Genomic DNA, 18,720 nt, shown 5'->3' with positions numbered 1-18,720 from the left:
TGGAACAGTTTGAAAAGCTGAGGTCTGCCATACAGTTCTAAAACTTTACGTGCTTCCAGTCTTCCTTGTTGGTTGATTGAAGGTTTGAAGCCGTCGATCGAGGAGGTGGCGACAGTCACTCATTGTCGGCCGTCTGTTGCAGAAGCTGGATGTTGGCGCGCCTTCTTCTCGGCACGGTCACCAGACGAAACGGGCTCTTGATGTGCGCCAGCTAATGTTTCCCGTCCGCGACACCATGTCAGAAACTATCATCGCAAGTCGAGCGCAATTACATGCTGCCAAACCCCGAAAGCGCGGCAACTCGCGGGAGCTTCCCACAACACACCTGCTCCACTCGCTACTCCAGCCAGACTCTCTCTTGCTCTGCCCGCGCTCCACGCGGCAGAGTTAACACTACCAAAGATCCTAAACACTTTGGTTCTCCACACGACCTATCGATGTATTCGTTCGATATTATAGTTTTCCCTAGGCCAGACCCAGCGTATAAATACAAATAATCTTTACACAACAAACCAATTATACATCGACAAATATGCTTAAATATATTAATATACAAATAGTAAAACAATTACAATATGTAAAGACACAGAAATGTCATATATTCAGGTAAAAAAATAAGGAAAAAAATTATAGTACAATAAATGGAAATAGGAGGATATGCATTTCCGGCGTTACAAACTGTACCAGAAGATAATTTTTTGTAAAAGATGCTGTTATTTGTAGTTCTCTAACGTAATCAGAGCACATATGCTGTTCGTTAGAATTAGAAGTGGACTGTTGAAATAAATTCGAACTGTTGTGACCATCATTCTTACAAGCTGTGTCATCAGATTGGGCTGGCTTATTCTCGATGATAAAACTCTGTTTGCTCAAAATAACATCTGCGTCCTTGCTGAAATTCTGAATGTAACTTCCATGAAGTTGCTGTGTTTTATTTTCTGTAGTAAAGAACATCGTCCTTGTGTAGATGTTAAATGTGCGTTCTGACTGTAGGTGTTCATAATTATATGTTGCTTCTTTGAAAGAGATAAATGGAATGTAGATATATTGTGTGGTTTCACAGGAATCCGTAGCCATAGTAGATCGAACAGAGGTTTTAGAAAAATTTTGCTTCTCAGAATGGGCTGCTAAGTATGTTAGTGGGCTGTGAGTGGTATAGGTAGTTTGCTTTTGGCAGTATTGGCTGCACAATTCACACATTCAGTGGAAGGGAAATCGTTCTTCCGAAAATCTAGCGTTGTGACGTAGTGTCAATGTAACACTTCCAGTATGCGTCACGGAAGGAAACAAACTCTGTTCTTTGTTGGGACTAATAACGAACTGTGCTACAACAACAGGTTTATGAGGGACAGACAAATCTTTTAAAAGTTTAATGTATTGTCGATGGCCTGTGTCCTCTAATTTTGAAAGCGTACTTTCGTTACAGCAAAAATTAGTTACTTGCACCCTAATTTACGCTGCTAAGGTGACATAACTCTACAATGATTTGCAGCATATATCGGTTGCTACCTGTCACCTGAGACTTCCTACCATGATGCCAGCATAGTTTAGAAATTCTGGCGCTTACTAATCCGGTAATCTACGAAAACCAAAATAATGAAAATTTCGTTGTGCAACCAAGTCGACACCAGTGACGATAAATTCACAACAGTGAGGCAGTAAACACCGGAATAGTCAAAGAATTCAACTTACCGACCGGAACTGTAGTGATGGCGTCACACTTGGCATGAGCTTTGTGCATTGACGGCTATCGTCTAAATCTGCGTGAGCTGTCACAAGTCAAAATGTACTTTGGCAACACCAAGCAAATTCACGTCCTACGCAGCTTTACTTGCCCAGGCGTTTCTGAATTAATGTTCCGTACCTGTGGAGCTGACGTTCAACGCACGTCCGGTCACTCCAAATGCCAGGCGCGTACCCCTCCGCCAATGGCGCGTCACCTCCACTGCTGCCCGTCCTGGGCGTTACTGACGTCACACCATCCACAGCATCCAATTTCCGAATTGTTAATGGATTTAGTATTACACTAGCTTACAGCCATTGCTCCATTGTAGACACTCTGAGAGTGAGATCTGACAGAGTTTCTCCTACCTCCTAACTTTATCATGCACTATTTTTCGCATGCCTTTCTACGCTCCCTTCGACCATGTGCCAATTGATACCGTAGGGGTGTCCAGTTCTGCAGACAAAACAGTATTTTTGGTTTGGACACAGTACAACTCCGCAAGGTTTCGAGTCTACGTCACAAATCACTTTGCGTTTTTGCGGTCCACACTTCCCTGGTATGCGATCAATTCGATAGGCGCACTGCTCTGTCTCATTTGAATTCAGATCAGTAAACTCAATTAAAATCCAAGTATCTCGTGATTTTCCGTTCGGATGACGATACTGTTTTCATCCAAATTATTGTAATAAAATTTTCTCTACATGTAGATACGATTACACCTGTTTATTTCTCTGCATTGTTTTAATTTGTTGGTGATTTGACAAGGAGAACTGTGTGCGTGCACAGTGGACAAGACATGACACTGCCATACCGTACTTCGACACCGAACTGACCTCACCACACCGGCCCGAGCGTCTCTGATGTGTGCAGTGTAAACTGAAACAGGCGAACGCCTGCCTTAGAGTTTTAAGTATTACCCCGAAATAACAGAGTCGCGACGTTCTTTTTTTGTAGGTACGACTCTCGAAGGTTCTTGACGCTGCGTCGTTTGTGTGCACACACCTTCAAAGAGAGTGCATCAGTCGATGGGAACCAGTTATGCAGCTGGAGGTAAACTGTTAGAACACTTTCTGAAAGTTTTATTAAACATTGAGTTACAAAACGCGTTTTTGTGTCCTTGCTGACTTCTGTTGTACATTCATTTCTCCTACACATATCTTGGTAATTAAGTTGATTGACTAAAACTTTGTGTAGGTAATCAGTAACGGCTGTTAAGTATTAGTAGAAATGCATTTTATTTACCATTAACTGTATATATAATATTCATTCTTTACCTGTTTCTGTTAAATAAACTATCATCAACTAGAAGAAAATAATTTGGTCTAATGTTCAGTACGCACATTATTTGCTATCTACAGGGTGTTTCAAAAATGACGGGTATATTTGAAACGGCAATAAAAACTAAACGAGCAGCGATAGAAATACACCGTTTGTTGCAATATACTTGGGACAACAGTACATTTTCAGGCAGACAAACTTTCGAAATTACAGTAGTTACAATTTTCAACAACAGATGGCGCTGCGGTCTGGGAAACTCTCTAGTACGATATTTTCCACATATCCACCATGCGTAGCAATAATATGGCGTAGTCTCTGAATGAAATTACCCGAAACCTTTCACAACGTGTCTGGCGGAATGGCTTCACATGCAGATGAGATGTACTGCTTCAGCTGTTCAATTGTTTCTGGATTCTGGCGGTACACCTGGTCTTTCAAGTGTCCCCACAGAAAGAAGTCACAGGGGTTCATGTCTGGCGAATAAGGGAGGCCAATCCACGCCGCCTCCTGTATGTTTCGGATAGCCCAAAGCAATCACACGATCATCGAAATATTCATTCAGGAAATTAAAGACGTCGGCCGTGCGATGTGGCCGGGCACCATCTTGCATAAACCACGAGGTGTTCGCAGTGTCGTCTAAGGCAGTTTGTACCGCCACAAATTCACGAAGAATGTCCAGATAGCGTGATGCAGTAATCGTTTCGGATCTGAAAAATGGGCCAATGATTCCTTTGGAAGAAATGGCGGCCCAGACCAGTACTTTTTGAGGATGCAGGGACTATGGGACTGCAGCAATGGGCTTTTCGGTTCCCCATATGCGCCAGTTCTGTTTATTGACGAAGCCGTCCAGGTAAAAATAAGCTTCGTCAGTAAACCAAATGCTGCCCACATGCATATCGCCGTCATCAATCCTGTGCACTATATCGTTAGCGAATGTCTCTCGTGCAGCAATGGTAGCGGCGCTGAGGGGTTGCCGCGTTTGAATTTTGTATGGATAGAGGTGTAAACTCTGGCGCATGAGACGATACGTGGACGTTGGCGTCATTTGAACCGCAGCTGCAACACGGCGAACGGCAACCCGAGGCCGCTGTTGGATCACCTGCTGCACTAGCTGCGCGTTGCCCTCTGTGGTTGCCGTACGCGGTCGCCCTACCTTTCCAGCACGTTCATCCGTCACGTTCCCAGTCCGTTGAAATTTTGCAAACAGATCCTTTATTGTATCGCTTTTCGGTCCTTTGGTTACATTAAACCTCCGTCGAAAACTTCGTCTTGTTGCAACAACACTGTGTTCTAGGCGGTGGAATTCCAACACCAGAAAAATCCTCTGTTCTAAGGAATAAACCATGTTGTCTACAGCACACTTGCACGTTGTGAACAGCACACGCTTACAGCAGAAAGACGACGTACAGAATGGCGCACCCGCAGACTGCGTTGTCTTCTATATCTTTCACATCACTTGCAGCGCCATCTGTTGTTGAAAATTGTAACTACTGTAATTTCTAAAGTTTGTCTGCCTGAAAATGTACTCTTGTCCCAAGCATATTGCAACAAACGGTGTATTTCTATCGCTGCTCGTTTAGTTTTTATTGCCGTTTCAAATATACCGGTCATTTTTGAAACACCCTGTAGGTAGTAGCGTAGAACTGCATAGAAGACCTTTTCGACGCCAAGAATGTGACTTCCACCAACGTTCCAAAATCAAGAACTGCAGGTCTCACGTACGTAATGGATGAGACGTATTTTGCTCCTTGCGTGATTCTTTAGGAGGAATTCTCTGGTAGACACGTTGTCCTACAATAAATTAGGGACTATATTGTTGGTCTACCATTCCGTGCTCTTTCCTCCAACCTTTCTTAAAAACTGGGACAGTCTGTGCTTCTTTCCAAGTGCTTGGAATGCGTCGTTATTGCCTACAATGAATAATAAAAAAGGCATTCTTTTCCATAGCTAATTTCTTAACTGACATAATCCCTCATGTCGGATGTCACGTGTCATTTTCGCGCCAATGCGACGTTCCAAAAGTCGAGTTATATCACTAGGCTCTTGTGAAGGAACTTCATATCATGCAATTTATTGCACACCATTTTGGAGTTTGATATCAACGAGCTATTAAATTTATGCGATTTCAGTCTTTCTCGGCGTATTCCACCGATGAAGTCTTCTCGGGTTATCAGCCGAGTGCTGGCGTCGAATTGTCGCATTGTTTCAATGAGTTTCGTACCCATCATCTTCTGGCGATGTGCGCCGGAAGATGGTATATGTATATTCGACTATATTTTTCATTGAAAATAAATGTTAAGTCCATTTCAGCTCTTCGTGTCTGTAATTTCACTGCACTTCCTTCATACGTTTGTCTGACACCAACAGTATAGAAAAAAAAGAGTCAATTAACCGGCCGTCTTATTCAACATAGCAGTTTTGTAGTTAATTTAATGGAAGGAATGATTCAAGGTAAGAGGTGAAGTGGGAGGTCAAGGCTGGAACAGTTATGACAACAGGAACAGACGCAAGTGAGGAAATGGTGGAAACAGAGAGGAGTGGAGAAGAGTAACTGCTGCCAGCCAATCTCTGGTTTGTGGTTAAGGAAGAAGAATTATATTTGATTCTTTGAAATAAGAATCAACATCATAGCGTCAGTGCTAAGGAAGAAGCTGTATGTGATCCTCTGACACAAGAAGTAACATGTTCTGGATGAGGCAAAAGAAGAGCAAGATGCAAGTGATTCTTTAAAATAATAAGCAAATATATAACATAGTACGAAAGAAATAATGATATCCTTAGCAAGCGATATGCAACAAATATTGAAACATATGAAGCAAAGCTGTACATAATTATTCAAGACTTTCAACTGAAATGTGCTGCAATAAAACGTCTGGAGTAAGGAATAAAACTTAATATCATACTTTTCTGAAAGTTCGACATGTTTTCAAATGAAGAACTAAATTGCTATAGTATATGAAATGCAAGAAATATATTGTCAGTTGCAAATATAGACAATCATCACCTGTATAATGGAAAGACAGCAATGAAAATTTATGCAGGACAGTAACTCAAACGCGGATTTCCCGTTTATCGCGAGCTGTCGTCTTACAATTATGGCTATCCGAACATTACTGAACGCCAGAACGAAACTTCGATATTTCATCAACCATATGTCTACAGCCCGTACTAGTATATCCATTATGTATATTTCCGTACAACAGGGGAGGCATTTTCCTTGTGAATTATGATGCAATGATCCTCGGGAGATGCATGCATGTCCGAAGGAAGACTGCACCGTAAGTCATAATAATACAGGCACTGCAGTATCGTGATAAGCTATAGTGTCTTTCATGACGGTCTACTGTCGCAGTTTTCCATAGTGACAAGTTCCGGTTAGGTACACGGATGTCTGTAGCTGACGATTTTAGCTTGTTTGTGGAAGACGCAGCTGAGTATTCACAGACAAAAGTGGTTTGTTCAGGTGTGATGTTTCTGTACCAGAAATTATAAAACCTTGAGGAAGGTGTATAAAAGAGACAAACCTCATGCCGTAGGGCACAGTTCGCCGAAATCTGCAGTTCGTCAGATCGCACAGTTGGCGCCCTCAAGGTAGTGTCGTAAGGCCGCAGCTGTTGAATGACTCGGCCGATGACGTCTGCAGCTCTGTGAGACTCTTTGCAGAACTCGCAGAGTGTAGAGTTGTGTGACATCGTTATGAATTTGTTGCTAAAGTTGCAGATTTCAAATTGATCAGCACTATGGGCTAACATTCTAAACTGACTCAAAACAAAACTGATATAATGTAGTACATGCAAACAGACGAAAAATGCCGATGTCGATTGATTACATGACCGGCGATAAGTATTTTGAATCGCTCAGGACCTTCATCTATCAAAAATTATCCGACAGGAGCGGTTTAAATTAGATCGATCACACGAAATAAGTCCTGAGGAGGGGGGGTAGGGGTGGGGAGGAGGAGGCAGATTAACGCGAGGCTCTTATCTTTTTTATTGTTCCGATTTCAATCCTTCGTTCTTTGTTCTTTTCTTTACTTCCAGTATACCTTTATCAGCTAAGTATGTTTCTTCCTTCTGTCTTCAGACCATATTCAACCAGTCTTCTTAGTTACCCTCCCTTGGATTCCTTGCATTTTCAATACTTTTGCCCGAAAGGCTTCTCTGTTGTTAATATCTTCTATTTTTGTACTGCTCCTTTCCATATCCTTTTGCACTTCTCTGACCCAGCTTGTTGTGGCCTTTTTGCCCCCACAAATACTTAAAACTCTTATTAGTTAATCTACTGCTTTGCATTCGAAATGGATGTCCAAAATATGAGTCTTCTTTTCTTCGTTACGTTTGAAATATTTTCTGTATTTTCGTATATTTTAGTATTACTTTGTGATTTTCAACCTTCTGCTGTGTTTTCTGGTCCTAGTATTTTCCTTATAATTCCGCTTTCTAGTACTTCAAATTTATCTAAATTATAGTTTAATGCCAGACACTTGCTTGCATTTGGCATTCTAGCTCCACTACTGTGTTGCAGTGTCTTATTTTTGCATTTATGGATAGGCACTTTTATTGTGGAAGTCTTTCATGATACGATACGTTCTCCCCATTTTAAGCAACCTTTCCTCTATTGCAAATTTTTCCAAAGCATTTTCTTGGGTTATCTCACCCAGATATTACAATTTTCTTACCCTCTCTATTTGGCCATCATCTGTTTTCAGAAATTCTGGAGCGTCCTTAACTTTTGTTACAAATTTTGTTTTTCTGCAGAAATTTTTAAGCCATTTCTGCTGGATATTTCTTCCAGGAGATTTATTTGTGTTATAGGAGATGCCACGTTTACAGAAAGTACAGCAAAATCATCTGCAAATGCAAGACAGTTGATTTCGATCTTTGTGCGTCCTCTTGTTAATCTATAGGTAAAATGTTTAGTTCAATAAGTTTTTCGTTTGAAATTCTTACTGTTTTCTCTAACACACTATTAAAAAGGATTGGGGTTAGGCCGTCACCTTGTCGTACACCTGCTTTTATTTTGAAAGACTGCGAAACTTTTCCCATAAATTGTACCTTATAGCCTTCTATCTCTTCGGTAGTATAAGAATCCTGAGAAATTGTAGGTCAAACATGAAAGACTTAGCTCACGAAATCTTTGTTCAGCCCAATCTTGGGTACTACTCATCGGTCTAAGAAGCTAAATTTTGATAAATTCTGCCGCACACGGATGGACACCAACAATATTTCTTCCCGAGTATCATTCGCCATTGGAATAGGTCAGGGAGAAAAGTATCCCCCTGCGCTAATTGCTTTCTGCCACACACTGTGCTGGATTGTGGAGAACAGATGTAGAGGTAGTGATTAATCCTTAGTTTAGTAGTTTGATCTTGTATCGAGATAATATTTCTGTTTCAGACCTATATTTTGTCACAGGTAAGCTGCCGAATTTCTTACGCTGTTACGTAAATAAAATATGGAGACTCCACGTGTGTCTTACAAAGGAAGGCCGAAGTCCCATTTACTCGTTAACTACAATTTATACCAAAATTTTGTCAATATACTTCAAAATGGAATAGCCGACCGTGTTGGCCGAGCGGATCTAGGCACTTCAGTCTGGAACCGCGCGACCGCTACGGTCGCAGGTTCGAATCCTGCCTCGGTCATGAATGTCTGTGAAGTCCTTAGGTTAGTTAGGTTTAAGTAGACCTCAGATGTTAAGTCCTATAGTGCTCAGAGCCATTTGAACCATTTGCAAATGGAATCGCATTCTTTCATATGAATGCTACTTCAAACTAGACACATGTTTTAGTACTCTCATCAACCCAGTTGACCAGTTCTCTGTATCGATGTAATTTGTTTTCTTCTACAATTTCAGATACATGTGCCATTGTCTTTTGGTGGTTTGAGGCCAAACAAGTGAAGAGTTTCTGATAATTTCGCAGAAATCGAGTTCACAATTATTGTTTTACTAAAACCTGTCTGATACAAATGTCAACCTACAAGTAGAAAGACGGAATATAACTGTTTAGTTATATAACACGAGACATAGATCATCGATTCATTGGTAATTTGTGACTTGGGGGCACGGAGCGACAGCAGATCGTCAGAATATAATATGTAGTATGCACTCTCGATTGTACTATACTATTTTCTGTCTTCCAGTGTACATTCTGAAGATACAAATACATCGTAATCTACTTCGAACATGATAATTGATGCGCCCTATCCGAAACCGGTCGTCACTAGTTTACCATGTGCGACTTAAACTGTGTACTAAATCTAGTTGTCTCATTGTGCCATCTGCTTGTCGTATCGCTTGTTCACTGTTTCCGTATCGTATCTTTTATGCCTGCAGATGTTCCTGGGATTATTGGTGCTGCTGCCTTTGGTGGCTGAGGGCTCGATCCTCGGTAATCTCTTCTGCTCGCTTCCTGATGCCTCCACAGAGAGCCTCAATATCACCACCGTAAGTAGCCATGGTATTTGCACTCAAACATTTCCATAACTGTTCCCACAAATGCTAGTGGTAGAAAGAGACTAGTTACTGATACAAGTTATAAGTCCAAATTCTGTGCGTCTTATACATTGTTGCTCTGTCAGTATTGTATTTGCGTCAGACCTCAAGAGGCTTAGAACAACAGATTACATCAAATCCAATTTTGTGATTACGAGAAACAACTGGCTATAAAACATTATTCTCTCGGCATAAAAGTTTAATATATTTCATGAGTAACCATGTTCCACACACTTTTATTTTTGCCATCTATATTAACGTTTCGTTTTCCATTTTAACTGACCTCCGGTACTAAAAGGTCTTGTATTAACAACATGTACAGTGCTTGCGCACTGGTTCTGAATGCATATGTTTGAAAATTAGATTTGGTATACTTTGTGAGTATCAAATAATTTCAGAAATGTATACAATCTCCCGGATTTCTTTATTACTTTTCCGATGAGAAATCCAGTGAGCTTCGATAGCAATGGGCTTCGTTTGGCCGTAACAATCCGTGACGAAGGTGAAAAATTATCCAAATTAGACTGAAAATCTTTTGTGAATATATTTTCAGCTCTTGAACTTCTGAAATCATTTACGTTTTATCAACGACGAAATGTGAGTTGTCTCCAGCATGTAGCAGTTAGATCTCCAGTTGTCTAGTTATACGACTAGACCACGTCACCCAAGCGGTGAACACGGAAAATAATTCGTAAGTCTCTAAATAAATCGTCTCTAAATAAGTCCCAACCCGGCCGTGTTGCTTTTATTTTGTCGTGGCCTCGTTCAATCAAGTGGGACGGTTACTTCCATTACGTCCTCTATACCGATATCCAAATGTACCTGTATTTTGTCATCACCGTAGTGTCTACATGCTACTTTCCGACTGAAACGACAGCATTCCAGACAACGAACTCACATCCAGGTGGAATAATTCTCGAGTCAGATAGTTCTGTGTTAAATTTCCTAAGCAGGACAAAGCTTTAAACCCGCCATGTTGACCACTATGGCCAAATCCGTCCCAGTCCTTTTTCAAAGAATGATACTGACACTACACCAAATTCCGATTTGACATATCCTATTTCGATTTTATAACATTGATAATTTAGTATTTTTCTCTTAGAATACAGTTGCGGAAATCAGCATAAAGGCAGTACATTATCTGAAGCACATATGTATCGAATTTATTATGAAAGTAGTAGACACACATAAAACAAGCAATCCCGATCGAATTATATAGTTTCTTTCATAACATGAGTAACAAAAAAGACGTTTGGACTTCCTGGAGAGTCATTGGTTATAAAATTATACGAATGCGTGCTGTCTGTTCTTTCGGACATGTCCGAAAGAACAGACGTTATCCCGAATCTGCAGCTGTGATACATTATACGTAAATTAAACGTGGAGAGGAAGAGAAATGATAGGAGGTGATCATTGCTGTCACCTACATTGGGACGTTACGCGGAATCAGCGGCTACGAGAGAAAATGAGTACCACACCGGGGTTCGAACCAGGGATCTCCTTCTTACTAGGCAAGCTCAGTGTTTACCTCACCTGCCTAGTAAACAGGAGATTTCCGAGTTCGAACCTCGGTGTGGTACTCACTTTCTCTCGTAGCCGCTGATTCCGCGTAATGTCCCAATGTAGCTGACAGCAATGATCACCTCCCTTCCTTTCTTCTCCTCTCCACCTTTAATTTACTTACTGGTTACAAAGGCACTGATGCTCCTACTGCGTTATTGCATTGTTGGGACTTTGCCCAACTTCCGTTCTTCCTAATTATCTCGGAAATGCTCTTCGCCGTTGGTACTGTTAGGGGCTGTAGTTCCTGCAGTGGAACTGTCGCCCACTCTTCTCATGTAGCTCTTTTCAACTCACATTGCCTCAAATTGCCGATAAACACTGGCCACTGCGACAAATACTTGTAGCAAGTATTTCCCGGAGATTTTACATGGGATTCAAATTCGAGCTACGTGCACGCCAGGACAAGACATTGATATCTTTACGTTCAAACCACCTTTTGGTTGTAGCAAAAACCTGCGCAGATGCATTGTCTTGGTGAACCTTGAGACCTTCCTCTCATACATTTTAATCAGTTCTGTGTCTGTTCATTCTAGTGATCAGCCAAACAACGCACGATTTATCTTTAGTGCAGCAGACTGTCAAAATCATAAGATTCCCACCACCAAAATTTCTTCTCATTCTTATCTGCTATCTTTTCTCGGATAATACCAACAGTACTGAAATCCATCTGGCCCATCTAAATTAAACAGTGGGCATCACTGAACCTCAGTTCATCCCATTGGCAACATTCATGACATACTGTTTTTCAGTAAACTCCAATCTAGTCTGTTTATGTTTGGGTGTCTGCTCCGATTCTTGAATACAACATGTTTGTCATTTGACATAATATGTCGTACATGGCCGGCAGTTACTGGCAACTTCAAATCAGCAACAAGTCGAGAAAAATAACGGTTTTGCTGCCCCTGCTTTACGCAAAAGTATTTCCATAGCTCAAATAATTTTCTGCTTTGCACATATTTTGCATTCTGTCCGTATAGGGCGTCCAATTTAACAAAATTATTAATCACTGTACTTGAACGGTTCAACTTCATGGCGATTTGTCGATTAGAGTCCCATTTCCTTGTAAGCGCCTATTTTTGCTTTTTCATCTCATGATAACTTTTTTCCTCGTGACATTGTCACCATAGTGGTTTACGCACACAACACGCACTGTCACTAATGGTGTCTGTATTCAATCTTCTGTAAAGGCATATACGCACACACTAATAGCACACAGTGCCGACTGCCATAGTACCGTGCTCCACACTCTACCAGCTGAATCGTTGAAGCCTTATTATATCCTGTACTACTGACGTCAAATGCGATACCATTTGACTGCATTTGTCGCTGTACCGGATCTCAGACTGATGCATTTACACTGTGCGCAACTGTTACAACCAGAAATAATTTTCTTACAAATATCCACGTCTTTATACTGACTTCCACTACCGTATACCCTTCATGTAACAGCTGACATTTTCTCTGTGCTTCACAGGCGAACAAGACATGGTACGTGAACTACCAGTACGCCGCCCTCCCCGGAATGTCTGCACTGGCTGGGTGCATTCTCGTCACACAGTCGCCAGGAGACAGCGACAACCAGATCACCATCTACGAGAGACCAAGCAAGCTGTCCTCGTAAGTGACGCCACGTAACGAAACTAATTCCTCGTGCTTTTCTGCCTCGGAAATTACCTAACACTGCCGACTCTAACCGGGGATCCACTGGATCAAGTTTTGATCTTAAAAACTGTTTAATAGCTTAGAATTTCGATACGTTTATGGTTCTATTATACTCCACAGTTGATCGTAGACGTGTGTGCAAGGGTGAATTGTTGATCATTTGTTAATGAGCACGTAAATTCTGAATATTTTTCTGCGTAGCCCCAAGATAGATGTTTATACATACTGTTTGTGAACTTACACCTTAATTGAGGAAGTCTTTCTATTTTTAATATTAGTGCAGTTCAATAACAGCACAGTTACAGAGCTCAATAATGATTTATGATCGTTGACACATCATCAATACGCTCGAATTGCCATGCGTGTTAAACCGTCACTTCGAGATGTGGAGTTGCGCTGGCACCGAATCGATGTCCATTAACGAATGGTCGGTGCGCTGGCCAGGCTGGATGTGATCTTTAGGCGCTTCCCCACATCCGAGTTGGTGAATAACGGGTTGATACACAATTCCTACTTCAGCTACACAATCTGCAAACATTCGGAAAACTTTCACTCACGTTCACATGAATAACAGTACACCGCCGGAGGTTCGAGTGCTCCCTCGGGTACAGATGTGAGAGCTGTCTTTAGCGTAAGTTAGTTCAAATAGTGTGTAAGTCTATGGGCCGATGACCTTAGCAGTTTGCTCTCTTATAAATTCACACACATTTGAACATTTGTACACACACTCCGTCCCGGATGATAACGGTGTGGCGACTGGACTGGCATCCAGCCTTCCGTGAACTTAACCACCATTAATTATGGCTGTTCTGCACAGATGCGAGAAAAAGGTACAAGGAAAAGAAGAACAAGATCCAGGACACATTACCACTGCAGGCCACAGCACATTCCAGTATACCGAGTTTCAACACACTTGCATACAGTAATTTTACTCGATTGTGCATGGTATTTAAATTTTGTAACAACAAAACGTAATACTAGCAGCACCGTTACGTCATTCTGTAGAACGGATTTCATTTGTCCATTGGGCACTCTCTCGCTATAGACACAGGCTCCAGTTGAGTGGCTGGCACCTGTTAGTGTTTCCACGAACAGCAGCACCTTCGGCAATGCCTCAATGCAAATTTATTATTCAGATACTAAGAAGCATCGGAAGACCGTACACTCACAATATAACTAGAGTAATTAATAACAATGTAATGCCTAAACGTTCTGTGATAGAACTTTTTCTTACATTATAATCAAGAATGAGCTCATATGAAATCATGTTATTGTACTTTCCAGACTCGCATTTAGTGGTACAGCTACTTATGATGGAAACCGAATGAACGTCGAAGTTGATGGCCCATGTGAGTACAATATTTAAAAATCAAAATGGACTTCTATTATGTAAATCAAGGTATATGTGTGCATTTAAGTGTTAAATAATTTTGTATATAGAGGAAACTTCTATCAATATTTATTTGAAAACACTCAATGATATTCTTAAGATAGTAGAGATACAATAACACAGAGAGTAAGCAGTTGTGACACAAAAAGGAAGTATAGTTGACAACGGAGAGTGACAGAGTCGTCTATCCCTCACGTTATTCAGTTCATACACAGAAAAAGCAGCGTAGAAATTGGTTTGAAATTAAGGAAGAAGAAATAAAGACTTTGAAGTTTTCCGGTGAAAATATTCATCGTTCAGAGACGGCTAAGGATTTATATCAATTGCACGGGAAGGACAGTGTCTTAAAAATACGTTCTAAGATGAACAAAACAATGGTAATAGAGTTTAGATAAATTAAACCACGTGGAGTTAAGGACACTGAGTGGGAAATGAGACAGTAATAGTTGTCGCGCTTTGCCATTTTGGGAGCAAAATAACTGACGAAGACCGAGGTACACATAAATCGCAGACTGGCAATGGCAAAGAAACTGCATTTACGGAAAAAAGAAATTCGTTAACATGTAACATAAACTTTACTATTAGGAAGTTTCTCCTGATTTGTATGGATGCGAAACCTAAACGATAAGCATTGCAGACAAGAAGAGTACATAAGCATTTGGAATGTGGTGCAATTGATGAATGCTACACATTAAGTGGGTAAATCATATAACTGATGAAGTGATACGGAACTGACCTGCGGAGAAAAGAAATTTGTGACTCAACTGAGAAAAAGTTGTTGAGGGGGAGATAAAAATTATAATGGGAGACCGAGGCCTGATCTGCAGTAAATAGACTTAGGTGGATGTAGATTGCAGTAGCTTTTCAGAGATGAAGAAGCTTTCACAGGATAAACTAGCGGGGAGAGCAGACAGTCTTCGGACTGAAGACCACGAGAGGTTCTTTTTCTTCATTGTAAAATCAAAATCAAATTTTATCCTGTATGTTCAGTGACTGTGGTGTTACCCACAACTGAAGTATGTATTGCTTTTATTTCAGTGGGGCTTCTGCTTAGCGTGCCACACAACGTTGTTTGGTCTGAAGAGGATATCTTCATTGAACATTACTGTGTATCCGGCACAGGTGAGTGTGTGCATTCAATACTATTTAGCAAATGCGTTCGAGAATTTACATCAATAACGTATTTTCTGGCTCAAATCACTCATACAGTCTAAAAGAAGAGTGACATTACACATGTAGTTCTTTACATTACGCTTCTCGTATACTTACTTCAGACTTTTCAACAATTGAACATGGGAAACATGAGTACGGTTATGAAAGTCGTTACTTTTACCACGTTGAGTACAAATACTCAGAGGCTTCAAGTGAGCGTAAAGAATAATTTTCATTAATAAGAATTTGTTTCATCTCCATTTCGACAATGTCAATTAGAAATTTACCCATTTGCTTCTGTTGTATCTTTTTATCAAACTGTACTATCTAGATAAGACCGTCACCAACCCGTAGTGTTAACGAGGACTACTAGACTGCATATGTTATAAGTAGACAGACGTCAGAAATGAACCTGTGGATGAAAAACTCGGTTTAATGGTAAAATAGATAGCTATAAATAAACTTGTGTGGAAATACAACAAGCACAATAACACTGACATGTGCTTCAGTCCACAGATCAACTAATGATTAACGCAAAGACCATTAGAGTCATTGACTCATGTTTCCTTACTGATTGTTTTCTGGCGGAATACTCCCGCCGTACTGGAAACTTGAACATCACGGAATTGGATGGTTGCTGAACTTACGACATGGTTTTGGTTCTTAAGAGAGGCTTACAAAAGATAAGCCCCATATAAGAAGTAGTTCGAAAAACCAGAAGATATTCATACATCTCCATGTTCCACCTACTACTATGACGTTGCACTGCAAACTAAAACAAAGGTTACTTTGTAAAACTGATATTAGCAACATCCAACCGAATTCATATTATTATAAATATGGAGCTATCAAATTGCAAGTTGATGTAACTACGACTAAGCCACGATGGTTCGCATCGAAGAGAAAAAAATTGTTTGATAGTTAACTCATCTCAGACGATAAGAAATTGTGATCAACGGTGCAAAAGAGAAGTACTAAAAAATACTCGGAAATGTAACTTAATTTTATCTATTTGCTGACATATCCCCCTCTTCATTTTCAGAGATGGCCAACATCATGACAACTTATGAAAACCCGAGCAACGAAGTAATCGAGCGCATATGGAAAATCGTTGAAGATCATTCTGAAGTAGACAGAAAAAAGTTTTCCAAAGTCGACTGCTAACCTGTAACAAATAAATATTGACTGCAGCTTATGTATCTATATATTACTACAAATGTCCTTTTACCCTTTGAACATTTAAACATGTATGAGGTGACTATTTTAGCTTAAGAAATGAGTTACTTAAAATATGGCTAAACACAAGTGAAATCACAGAGAAATGTACGTAAAATAATTTATGGTTATGTGGACGTGTAGTAGGGACATTCGTCACATGTTCGATTGCAGTATTATTGCTATGCCGCTTGACTCAGTGAGCTCGAGGTTCCCATGCGGAACGACATGAAATGAAACGAGAACTTAAGAACACGAGTATGGAAGGGGAATGGCCAAGTACGGTTGATCGTCAGAATTCTGGGGTGTAGTGCGCCTAGAAAGGAAACTGACTACAGGTCTCTTGGGCGAGTCATTGATGAATGGTGTTCAAGTGTTAGGGACCACGACCACGTCGACTCATTCAAAAACAAAAAAAGGATGCAGATTACTGTTGCGAGATCTGTTAGCAGGCTGTTCGGTCTGTAAGTGAGTGCTTCCGAAATGTACCGTGAGCTTAGACGGGGATCCTTGGATAAATGATATCAGGACTCGTTGAGAGGCATAAAATCAATAATTTTACCACACCGCAACCACCCTTTCCGAGTGAAACAAGAAAGCGAATGACGAGCAATGGTTCAAATAAACCGCGCCATGCTCTGTGCAGCTGCTTTTGGTGTACGAATATGTATGCTGAAGTAGATTTCGATTAGAAGCCGAAGTATTTTGCGTGATTACGCTATTACATATTCTTCTTCTAATTCTTTTCGAAACTCGACGTTTGGTCCCTATCCTGTGACATTCCTCACCAGCCTTCTGGTGTCACTCCGGTGCCTGAACATTGTGTCCTGTGACACCGCGTGGCCGAAAAGTGTTCAGCCGGCTAGGGAAGCCCACGAAGCTCATAAGTCAAGTACGAACAGAGAGGTCGCAATGTCGAGTTCAGAGAAGTTGCCTATGAAGAGGCTTAATTATCTGGAAGAGTTTACCTCCAACGGCAACGACGAAAGAAACCCGCCGACATATACGTAGGATGGCAACAAAAAGTACAGTTACCAGACAATGTACTGTAGGCGAATGTAGAAAGGATATCAGACTTCTGATAAACACAATATACTACTCTTCTGTACTGTTGCCAGTACATTGTTGTCGTGAATGTGTCGTCTTCCGTGGTAGCTTTTTTGAGAGACGACATGTGTTCGTTGTGCAGTCCAAATGACCTTACAACTGTGTTGATTTTCTAGAAAATGTGCTATCACTCACGTATGAACAGTAATTAGATAAATTTGTGTTCGACTGGACAAGTTTCACAAACAATGAAACTGAAGACTTGACAATGAATACAGATATTTAGACAGGGCAGTGCACCAAACATGATTGTAATGAAGTAGAAATAGATAGTTCCTGCGAATTACTATGGGTAGAGTCTATACTCAACAGCCGTACAAAAATAATAATTGACTCCTTCTATTGATTTCCCCCCCCCCCCCCACCCCCGACTCAGATGATATAATCGGCGAACCTTTCAAAGAAAACGTGAATCTGATTACAAATAAGTACTCCACTCATTCAGTTATAACTGGTGGAGACTTCAATCTACCCTCGATTTGCTGGCGAAAATACATGTTCAATGCCGGTGGTTGACAGAAAACATCCTCCAAAATTGTAATAAATGCTTTCTCTCAGACTTGCTTTGAACAATTAGTTCATGAGCCCACATGAATTGTAAATGGTTGCCAAAACATACTTGACCTCTTAGCCACAAATAATCCTGATCTAATAGAGAGCGTCATGACGGATACAGGGATTAGTGAACACAAGGTCATTGAAGCGAGGCTCAAAATCATATCAGCCGAAACTACTACAAACAAACGCAAAATATATCTATTGAAAACAGCAAATAAAAATTCGCTTGATGCCTTCCTAAGAGAGAATCTCCATTCCTTCCAAGGTAATTATGTATGTGTAAAGCAGATATGGCTCAAATTCAAAGATACAGTATCGACAGCAATAGATAGATTCATACCGCATCAGTTAATAAGAGACGGGACTGATCCACCATGGTAATAAAACACGTCAAAACGCTGTTGCAGAAGCAACGAAAAAAGCATGCAAATTCAGAAGACTGCAAAATCCCCAAGAGTGGCTAAGTGTCACGGACGCTCGAAATTTAGTGCGGTCGTCAATGCGAGATGCCTTTAATAGTTTCCACAATTAAATATTATCTCAAACTCAAAATATGCAAGAAAACCTAAAAAGA

The 18,720-nt window shown here is 40.6% G+C and overlaps 1 protein-coding gene across 1 annotated transcript in view; it reads left to right on the top strand.

Moving 5' to 3' along the window:
- Nucleotides 1-16,461, top strand: part of LOC126198931 (uncharacterized) — a 120,504-nt gene extending 104,043 nt beyond the window's left edge. The window contains exons 2-7 of the mRNA XM_049935568.1: nucleotides 2,681-2,776; nucleotides 9,341-9,451; nucleotides 12,537-12,679; nucleotides 14,009-14,073; nucleotides 15,153-15,236; nucleotides 16,309-16,461. Of these exons, the coding sequence (XP_049791525.1) occupies nucleotides 2,765-2,776; nucleotides 9,341-9,451; nucleotides 12,537-12,679; nucleotides 14,009-14,073; nucleotides 15,153-15,236; nucleotides 16,309-16,430 (537 nt within the window). The 5' untranslated portion in view covers nucleotides 2,681-2,764 and the 3' untranslated portion in view covers nucleotides 16,431-16,461. The remainder of the gene's footprint in view (nucleotides 1-2,680; nucleotides 2,777-9,340; nucleotides 9,452-12,536; nucleotides 12,680-14,008; nucleotides 14,074-15,152; nucleotides 15,237-16,308) is intronic.
- Nucleotides 16,462-18,720: the final 2,259 nt, after the last annotated feature.

This window comes from Schistocerca nitens, chromosome 8 (genome assembly GCF_023898315.1).
Source record: "Schistocerca nitens isolate TAMUIC-IGC-003100 chromosome 8, iqSchNite1.1, whole genome shotgun sequence".
NCBI classification, from domain to species: domain Eukaryota; kingdom Metazoa; phylum Arthropoda; class Insecta; order Orthoptera; family Acrididae; genus Schistocerca; species Schistocerca nitens.
Note: the sequence above shows the minus strand (reverse complement) of the source record. Positions and strands in the feature narration are given on the sequence as shown.